This window comes from Macrobrachium nipponense, chromosome 21, assembly GCF_015104395.2.
Source record: "Macrobrachium nipponense isolate FS-2020 chromosome 21, ASM1510439v2, whole genome shotgun sequence".
Lineage (NCBI taxonomy): Eukaryota > Metazoa > Arthropoda > Malacostraca > Decapoda > Palaemonidae > Macrobrachium > Macrobrachium nipponense.
This window is the reverse complement of record NC_087212.1, coordinates 14,830,558-14,841,425: the sequence shown is the minus strand read 5'-3', so window position 1 is coordinate 14,841,425 and position 10,868 is coordinate 14,830,558. Positions and strand designations below refer to the sequence as shown.

Below are 10,868 nucleotides of genomic sequence, written 5' to 3'. Positions count from 1 at the left end.
TTCGAGGAAGGGAAACATAGCAGTGATGAAATGATACATTTTCACTTTATAATACTTCTGACGACGATGACTCTCTCTCTCTTGTGTGTGGTAAACCCACTCACTGGCATGCATCGTGACCTTCCTTTCCATACGACGAGTCGTCCTTTCCCATTATTACCAGGTGACGACGACCCTCCCCCCATTCCATGTGGGTACCCATCCTTCCCCATGCTGTTGGCCTCTGCCTTCCATGCAGTTACCTTTTCCTTTCACTGTATAGTTGGCCTTCCCCCTAACCACATTTCCCCCATGCAATTACTTCCATTCCACATCCTAAAGACCTCTCTCCCATGCGGATAGTTGAGTACGCCTTAGTTTAACCAGACCACTGAGCTGATTAACAGCTCTCCTAGGGCTGGCCCGAGGGATTAGATATTTTGACGTGGCGAGGAACCAACTGATTACCTAGCAACGGGACCTACAGCTCAATGTGGGATCCGAACCATATTATATCGAGAGATGAATTTCTAATCACCAGACATAAATTCCTCTGGTTCAACGTTGGCAGAGCGGAGAATCGAGCTCCGGACTACCGATTCGGCAGACGAGCGATTTAACCATTCGTCCGACGAGGAACTCATGCGGATAGTTAATCGATTCCATACGATAATCACTCTTCCGGGTACCTTAATCATCTTCCTCTCGTTCTCCCTTCCTTTGAGGATATTAGCCCTTCCTTCCGTGCCTTATCCTTTATACCCCAAGTAAGGGTGTCAAGAATCGTGACTCTACCTTCCATGCAAGCCTCATCTCCCTTCCAAATAATGAACCCTCTCTTCTTCCATGCATTCAGCACCTCCCTACCATGCAGTCTCCCATTCCTTACACGCCGTCCATTCCATTAAACAATAATTTCCGTGTAGTTACCTTCCTCCTCTCCGTAAACCGATCTTCCCAGCCACTTTCCATCTTATTCAACTAAGCGAAACCCAACTTCGACGAACACAAGAGAGCAAACTACGCGAATCCCTTCCATATTTTTGTGACATCAGCTTGGAAAATGGCTAGTTTATGATAAGCCTCCGTTTCCCTCGGGGGACATAAAGCTAAATTAACATAATCTGTTGAAGGGGGAAAGTAGGGAAGACAGTGCGGCCATCCCTTCTCGTTCCCACATGATCACACACTCCATTCCGTTGTTTAAAAAGATCCTACAAATTCCAAAGAAACAAGAGTTGCTTTAAGAAATTTATTTTATTACAACTTCTCCTCTTTTTTTTTTTTTTTTTTTTTTTTTATGTGTTACCTTTTCAGCTTAGTTCTACCTTACAAGAATGAAGTAAAACGATCAGCTTGCTTTTGTACTTTTCTTAGTGGTATTTAGTTACTCCTGGAATAGGTTGGAAACAAACCAAAACTGACTCACTCACTCAGGGCGTAACAAAAATATTTGATGTTTCAATTTCACTTCTACCTCTTGTTACGGAAGGAAACGAAAATAATATACCGTAAGCGCCTTTGTTCTTTTTTTTTCTTTTTTTGTCTGCAGTCTATTTTTCTTGGCCCAAATTGAAACAGAAGAAATTTTTATTCTAACTCGAAATAAAAGGCAAAACGGCAGAAAAAAAAATGAGAGTGCTCTATTGTGAAAAAAATCTTTTTTTTATTTCCTTTTTCTTCTTTTTTTTGCCCTGCGCTACAATTGTTCAATTCTTCGCAACTGCTGCCATAACAAAGAAGCAAGGCGTCCGTCCAGTGGGACATAAAAATTCAAGATATTCGTCTTCAGCTCTTGTTAAGAGGAATGAGTATCTTCATTCGCTGAATTATCTGATAATGAGACTGACTCCTTCTTCTTAACATAGGGAAAGAATTTATGTCACTAAGTCGCCATTTTCTTATTCTTTTTTTTATTTACCAGAATCTATCACGGTATTAACACTACCATCAGAAGAGCGTAAACGGATTATATCAAACTGAACGGAATTGTAGCGGCTATCCGATTCAATAAAATTTATTATTATTATAGGTACTTGAAAACCATACAGGATTATTATCTAATAATAACTATTCTAGATATAATTACGTCGTTTCCTTTATTTTCATAAAAAAAAAAAAACATCATCAGTTGCAGGCCAGATTGCGAAGGAGAACCGAGCAGGTTCTCAAAAATTCTCGATTTGTATATATATATATACTATATATATATATATATATATATATATATATATATATTATATATCTATATATATATATATATATATATAGATATATATATATGTTATATATATATATATATATATAAAGGCAATATAAAAACACTGTATTGTGCTTCTAAGGAACCCATAGAAGGATCCACAGTAATATCCTTGTTTATGTAGATAAAATATATTTATGGAAATTTATACAAAGCTTCAAGCTTTCGTCCATCCTCGTGTGGATCACTAAGCAAATATATATATATATATATATATATATATATATATATATATATATATATATATATATATATATATATATGTATGTATATATATATATATATATATATATATATATATATATATATATATATATATATAATATATATATATATATATATATATATATATATATATATAATTTTCGCCCCCCACCCTTGCACAAAAGGTTTTCTACCCCATTCCTCGACTTCACTGACTCGAAAAGGGGAAATGGAATATTTGCAAAAAAAACTGCATGGGCAAAAAATGAAAAAATAAATAATTAAAAAAAAAAATATTCAACAAAATTACACACACGAAAGAAAACATAAACGAAATTCACAAGGTATTATCTTACCGAGAAATGAAATCAGGGATGACAAGAAAAGCTCGCGAAAATCCCTTGAAGCTGAGCTGTTTAAAGCAGTTTTTGCATGATCTCTCTGAAGATGCTGCATGACCCTTCTCATCTCACGTCCTATGGCGGATCAACTTGCTATGATAATGAAGTAACCATATTGCGACGATCATCTCTCTTCGTGGTAATTTTCCCAGAGAACCTCTCCTTGCTATCTTATTTCTGGGATAAAATATTCATCACATCAAGATGTCATATTCATCTCGTGTTGTCTCCCCCTCCTAAAGATGCTTTCTTCATCATCTCTCCTGAAGAGGCTCGAAGTTCATCTCTTGGAAGATAAGGAGAGACAACCTAAGGACCTTATTTACCCCCCGAGCCCGATGCATAGAGGGGGAAGGGGGAGGGGAGGGTGAAGGGAGGGAGAGGGTGTCGTTGCTCATAAGATCCAAGGAAGATCAAGTCCTTAATATATAATGATATCTTCAGCGATGCTTTTGTTACTCTACGACGGTGCTGAAGATGAAAATGCCGAAGACCCACTCGATGATTTAATAACATCAACTCGATGAGACAGAGATTAATATCTACCATTCGATGTGCAATATCCCTTCCTTTCATTAAGAACCTTCAATCGATCGATGCTTTTCATCTCTGGTACAAGTCTAAATTAAATTCAACGTCGAATTTTGGATTTCCACCCGCTGCCGACCGTTTCCTGCAAATAAAACTCAAGCAGCGGCATTAGAATAAGACCTTTCTCATTTTCTATCCCCTGAGAAAAGAAGACTTCAAAACGTTAGTTTAATTCGTTACCATTTTGACCTCATAACAAGAATAAAATTCATTATTTTTCAAACAGACGACTAAGGAAATGTAATTATAGTCAAGTCAAAAGAAACTCAGCCAAAATGCATAAGAAATCTCTTTTTAAGAAAGATGTACTTTTATCTCCTGTCAATGATATTTTAATCGGAGCTGACATTTTAACTCTCAAAAAGCTTGAATCTCACTTTTAACAAACAAAAAAAGAAGTAAGTGGCTTCATTTTAATGCACAACAAACCTGAATGAAAATAATATTTAGCTCCACATACCTATGCGAATCCTTATCGATGAAATGATTAAAGCTATCACAGACGTGAAAGGCACAAGAAAGCAATCCAAGTACAAGTTAACATTTTCACGAATTTTTTACCTTAGCTGAGAACACGATAAATCAGACTTCCACTGCCTATTTTTACCGGACGCCCCACCGCCCCGCCCCCCTCCCTCCCACATCCCTAGGCCCAAAATTGCCCCTATCTCCCTCCTCCCCCTCCCCTCCGAGTCTGATTATACATCTGAAATTAGCGGAGGCAAAACTTAACGGGCCACTTTCCGAAAGCAAAAACCCCCTTCACTTAGGCAAAAGAGCACTTTGCATGCAAGTGTTAAAGCCTAACGTATGGATTGCAAGAGCCTCGCTCAACCCCGATGAAAAAAGCTGGCAGTAGACTTTGCTTTCACTTATGAAAGTGAATTAACGGAATAGCCATTGCGAGCTTGAGCTGCACAAAGGCAAAGAGATTTTACTCCCTCTTATCTCGTAAAATATATCAACGGAAAACCAAGGCGAGATTTGGCAATTCGGTGATAAGTACCGAGGATACTTTAAGACGAGGAAAAAAAAACGCAAGTAAAAATCCAGCGTACGACGCTATTAATCAGCGGAGAATTACGCCGATAGTAGCGTGTAATATCAAAGCATACTTACGAGTCGAAAAAAAGAATTACAGTACAAGCAGTTTAACCTATGCAAAACATTGCAAATAACAGCAAATGTGAATTTTTACCGACAAATAAATATTGCCAGAATATGGTAGTTTTAAAAAAAATTAAATAAAAAAAAACACAGATACACAGAAAGCTAAGTTATGCCAAAAGCAGCAGGTATTTGAAAAATTTGCAAAGGGGCTGATTAGTTAACAGGTATGATTATAATGGAAAGCTATATTACGCCAAAAGCAGCAGATACTAAGTTACGCCAAAAGCAGCTGATGCTAAGTTACGCCAATGGCACCTGATATTTTTTACAAGATTTTCAAAAAGGCACTGAACGCTGCATAAAGTTTAGCAGGGACAGACTACAGCGACGTCTTTACTTCTGTTCGCTAAGCCCTTAAAGAAAGCAGCAAATTTTGTGAACAGATTCAACGATGCTTACTTGTCATCCTTCCAGTCTATGACAGCGGGATCTACCACAGACGATGAGCCGAAACAAAAGAAACAAAATAAAAAAACAAAAGGCATGCAAACGAAAGCCCTATCCTACTCCTGTCCACATGATAACTCAAATCACAATAATACAAATTGTTTCTTCATGTTTCGACCCACTATTGCCTATGGATTTGGTACTCACCGACCGACGACGGATTGCCTGCAAAGAGGAAGAGGAAAGAGGTTACTAACATCAAAAGGGAAAAAATGTAATTAACAGCAGGTATCAGCACTTATTCATAAAGTACTATATATATATATATATATATATATATATATATATATATATATATATATATATATATATATTTGTGCATACAAGTGCGTGCATGTGTATATGTGATATATAGTAAGTATATATATATGTATATATATATATATATATATATATATATATAGATATATATATATATATATATATATGTGTGTGTGTGTGTGTGTGTGTGTGTGTGTTACTAGTGTAAGTATATGGTTTTTGTTATCCATAGTCGACGTAAATCACTCGCATTGCTAACTGTCAGCATTAAGAAGAGCGTAAAATCAGCAGCAAAATAGCAGATCAGATATATCATACACACGCTGATACACACACACACACACAGAGCGAGAGATTATACCAAAGGCCTAGAGCTCGACTAAGTCAACAATCCTACCACCAGCAAGACTGTTCTCATGATGAATCTGAAAAATATAAATAAGTACCAAAGCCGTCTTCCACACTGAAACAGTTTATAAACAGGCTATAATTGGTTCCCCCTTTAGGCTTCCAAAGCTGAATAATTCTCCTCGAAAATATAATCATAGGTCTAAACTCTCCTTCTGCAAATAACCTTTAAATCTTGAAAATGCAGAGCACAATGTTGGATTTTGTTTTAAATTAGGTTTAATATTTGTTCTTTTTTAGCTAAAATTGTAAAATTTTTCTCTCCGTTTCAATAAAGGCTTTAAAGTTTAATTTTATGCTTTAAAAATAAGTAGCTACCTTTGTTTAAAAAGGGCATTGAAAAAAATACGAGACTGACATTAAATAAACTTTAACAAGGCATAAATTACAACACTTTCTAAACCCAGCTTTAGAATGAATCTGCTAACCGACTTTAACTTATTATTACCGCTGAAAAAGTGTTGGTATTGCCTAAAAACAATTTCCTTCCCACACTTGCTTCAAGTTTCAATTCCCTTCCCAAAAAAAGCATTAGAAATTTATTCACCTGTACAACACGAGTATTAAAAGTGAAGTATCTAAAAATAAGTTTCTTTTATATATTTTTCAAACAAGCTTTGAAATGTCGCTTACTTTAAAAAAATGTGTGATAAATACTGATAAATTAAAAACCTATGAAAATGTTTAATACAAATGAATTATCCTTTAATTTTACGCACTACAGACGAATTTTCCTACTAAAAAGAAGCCTTAAAACTGTCAAATGAAAGGCAGGAATCCTAAATTGTGAAATGACGTGTAGCATATTAGTGCTAGTTACCCCTAGAACGTGACATACAGATAGATGAACAGGAATCGAAGAATAACTGTTAAAACGTCGGAACTCAAATTAATTTGAAAATACAAAACCATTAAAGTTACTCTTAGCACACAAAATATTTCAAACATGTCCCAACTCATTTCTCCTGAATAGATACAGAATACACCTCAGTTAAATAAATACGCACAAAATAAAAGTTCTTCAAGTCAAAATTAGATATTTCAACAAAGCAAAATGTACAGTAATATCGTGGCGTGTAAATCACTAAGCAAACGCCGCAAGAAATTATTAAAGCATTTACTATTAAAGCATTAGAGTAAATTACATTGATTACACCATTTATACATTGAAGTACGCCGCCAACCAGGATTGGCGGTTTAAACCAAATGGTTTAAACCAAATGGTTAAAACCATGGTTTAAACCAGTCAATAAAAAAAACCATGGTTTTTTTGGTTATGTTTTTTTTTTTTTTTTATTTTTTAGTCTTCATGTTTCCTTTATAACTTTTATTTTAGGTAATTTATATTTTTGGCAACTTTTGGTGTTTTTATCAGTTACTTGAATTTTCAAATAAATTTGGCAATGTTAATGTTTACTTGTTTAGCCTACTAAAACATTCTGAATTGTAACTATCTTACAGTATATTTGTGTTACCGTGCCATAATATAACATTTGATGTAACTGAACATATTCATACAATTGGTAAACCTCAGATAATTAGGTTAAAAGAAATTTGTAAATTATTTGATATCTTTAATAAAAAAAAAGGAGGGGGGCGGTGTTAGTTAAAAATTTTCAAAAATAAACACCATTCAGTGTTAACTACAAATGTTAGCAAAGGTACATATGAAGAAAAAAATCAGTTATTCACATCTAGTTCAAGTACCTAGGTCAAAACGACTGATTCAAATAAACAAGAAAAATTTCAAAAATAAACACCATTTGGTGGTGATAACCACAAATGTTAGCAGTGGTTAACAAAAATAAAAATCAAATCAAACTACAATTTCAAAGAATAATAATAACAAAAAGAGACTTGTAATACATGAGAAAAATAAATTGTCTTTCATCCAAATCCTAGACTCTGATCATGCATAATTTTTCAGACAAAATTGGTTTATAAAGTAAAAATTTCAATGTCAAGGTAACTTGATCAACACTACAAAACATTAAAAAAAATTAGTCTGTTTCATCTACATTATAGTCTTTGTTTAAAACTTTGTGTAAAAAAAACCAACATCCCGGCCTTTTTGATTCCCAGTCTGTTTCTGAGTTTGGAGTGCACCAAACCAAAAATAGAAAAGATACTCTCAACGCTTGCACTTGAAGTAAGTCCATTACGTAAACCACAGATATCTTCTATCACACCTATAGTAGCACAAAAAAATGAAAAAACCATAAAAAACCATATTTCATGGTTTAAAGCAAAAAAACCATGGTTTAAACCAAAAAAACCAAGGTTTTTGGTTTTTTTTAAACCATTGGTTTTTGCCAACCCTGCCGCCAACAAAGGTAAATTAATCCTACCACATAAAAAACAATGTGTATCCATACCCTCGTTGTTTTTTATGTGACCTCCCTCCATCATTACCCTGGAGTTGGGCCGATTGCCTACAAGCATTCTAACTCAGAGGTAAGGGGGGCACCGCCCCCCGCCCCCTCCCGCCACTGCTGTATCAAGTACTCAGAGCGAGGAAACCTTGTCCGAACTTCCTGACGATACAAAACGTATGGTCCAGGCGATAGTCTACGGATACTTCCACCTGGGATCAGCCTCTTAGTCAGGCAAGTCTAAACGAGTAGTTTACTACCAGCTAAACTACTATAGTAGATTCACACCAGCCCAGCCGCGCATTTGATGTTTAGGCTAGTCCATTACGACGCTCCTGATTGGCTGTTGATAAGCCAATCACGGAGCTGGAAACTCTCAGTCTCTCGGGAGAGTTCACATAGGCAGGATGTATGCTCCACCTGTCCTGGGGAATACTTTTGAAAGATATCCCTCAGGAAAGGTGGAGCATACATCCTACCTATGTGAACTCTCGAGAGAGACTAAGACTTTCCAGCCCTGTGATTGGCTTATCAACAGACAATCAGGAGCGCCGTAAGGGACTGGCCTAGCCATCAGATGCAATTTTGATGTAAATCTACTATCTATAGCTAAACTACTAGCAGACTATCGTCCTCCAACCCTACATTACCATTATGTCTAACGGTAGGGATCCCAGTTATTGATTAATCACGAGTATACTCATATGAAATTTACTCAATATAACAAAGTTCAAGGAATTACAAAAACATCTATTGCATCACTAACAAAAGGTTCAATAAAGTCTATGACGTCATTACTCCACCAAATGGAGCTAATTAATTTCCTCCTCCCCTCGGCCGACTGACACGTGCTACCCTGGAAATAAAACTATGAAATAAATCACTAAAAGAATATTACACATTAGAATCCATGAACGTCAAATTACTTCCATGCAAAAGGGTACTTAATGCAGTGGAAGGACATGCACTTTAGTACCCAATTTCACTCCCACCTGCTAACCACAATGACTTTGATAGAACTAGAAACTGAGTCCGATCACAAATACTCCTAAGCTTCTTTCCAAAACATCTAACAATCTACCCCTTTTCAAATATAATCCATCACCTCCCCACCCGCGCATCAATGTCCACCCGTTGTTTCTGGCTTACACCCTAACTGACAAGAGAGCTTGGTGTTAATTAAGCCTTTACTTCGACATGACAACCTAACGAGAACAGACGCAATCCTAAGAGAGACGAATAAAGAGAGAACAAGCGAAGTCACAACAATGAGCTTTCGCAAACACGCGCTCAGTCATTCATTAACAACAAGCATTGCTAACGTATTCCCTGAATGGAAGAACAATGGCATCAAATCCAATAAACCAGGTGAACAATATTTTCAAGTAAATCAATTGAAACTTTAAGTATAATAAAGGTATCCATCGTCAGAATCATTGAACGCTAAACACTTTCGAAAGTTTCGCTAGAATCTGCTGTTTCTATTTTCTTTCCCCAATCGACATTGTATACCATTTGCAAATATGAGCCATATTCCGCACCTCATTCCTGACCAATTTTCCGATCTCACAACTCTGCACTAAAGTCTATTCATAACTTCCCTGGCTTCTCGCATTGTTTCGTCAATGCTAATACAACTGGGCGAATAGAACTTCAAAACTGGCTTAGTGTAGTTTGGAGAAGTTGAGCTATTCAACCGATTGGAATTGTTTTCCTAAATCCAGCAACGCAGCAACCAAAGAAACAAATACAGATAAAGCTTTAAAAATTTAAAAATTAATATCCCAATACTCCACATAAGAATGCAAAACAAAATACCCAGCAAGTGAGAGTATCCTAGCCAAAGAGAACCGAATGATAAAATTTGTGTAGGGATTCTGATGAACGGATAATGAGGCTTTGATGTACGTTTATGAAGCAGGTCATGTTGTGGGCGTTTTCTACACAAGGGTTTCATCCATAGCACTCTTATAACACACAGGCCACGAGATATGCAACCCATCGTCCCAATTTAGCCCAACCTAGAAAAAAAAAATACGGGAGAGGTAAAAAAGAGATAATTATTACCGAGAAACCCAACCAACCTCTCTTACAACACTAGAAGCCCATAAAAAGTATGGAAAACGGACTCAGAAGGCGAGTTCTGAAGCTGGGCAAACGATAAAAGGCAAGCGATACCGAAGGTTCATGACTGAATTGAACTGACTAGACAATTTAGGCCAAAGGCCAATACTGGGACTTATGGGGTCATTCAGCAGTGAAAGGAAAAGTGTGAGTAAAAGGTTGGAAAGTTGTAACCGGAGGAAAATCTCGCATTTGCACTATGAAACCATTTTCAGAAGAGTGTGGAGAGTAAGATGGAAGAAAGAATATGAATGGAGGTACAGTAAAATGAATGAAATGGGTTTCAGCTAGATAGTGAAGGGGAGCTGCAAAGAACCTTAAGTAATGCCTGCAGTGCATCGCGTGACGTGCACTCACGGCAATGCTGCCTTACGGGGTAGAGTTAGATCAGCAGCAAGTTCACTAATGCACCATATGCCTCCTAAACTTGCAAAAGAAATTAGGGAAGAAAACTTAAATCAAGAGAATCCTTCCAAGCATGGATTGCTTTCTGTCTCAGAACGACATTCTAAAAGGAGAGAGAGAGAGAGAGAGAGAGAGAGAGAGAGAGAGAGAGAGAGAGAGAGAGATGAAAACTAAGTCACTTCAATCAAATGTCAAGTTCCAAATGCTACTGAACATTGCAAAATGGTTACAGGAAGCTAACATCTC

The 10,868-nt window shown here is 36.5% G+C and overlaps 1 protein-coding gene across 1 annotated transcript in view; it reads right to left on the bottom strand.

Annotated features, from left to right (window-relative positions):
* The window catches only part of LOC135197671 (uncharacterized), a 27,738-nt gene extending 27,526 nt beyond the window's left edge, over positions 1-212 (bottom strand). The window contains exon 1 of the mRNA XM_064224684.1: positions 105-212. Within this exon, the coding sequence (XP_064080754.1) occupies positions 105-212 (108 nt within the window). The remainder of the gene's footprint in view (positions 1-104) is intronic.
* Between the last annotated feature and the right edge of the window lie 10,656 nt (positions 213-10,868).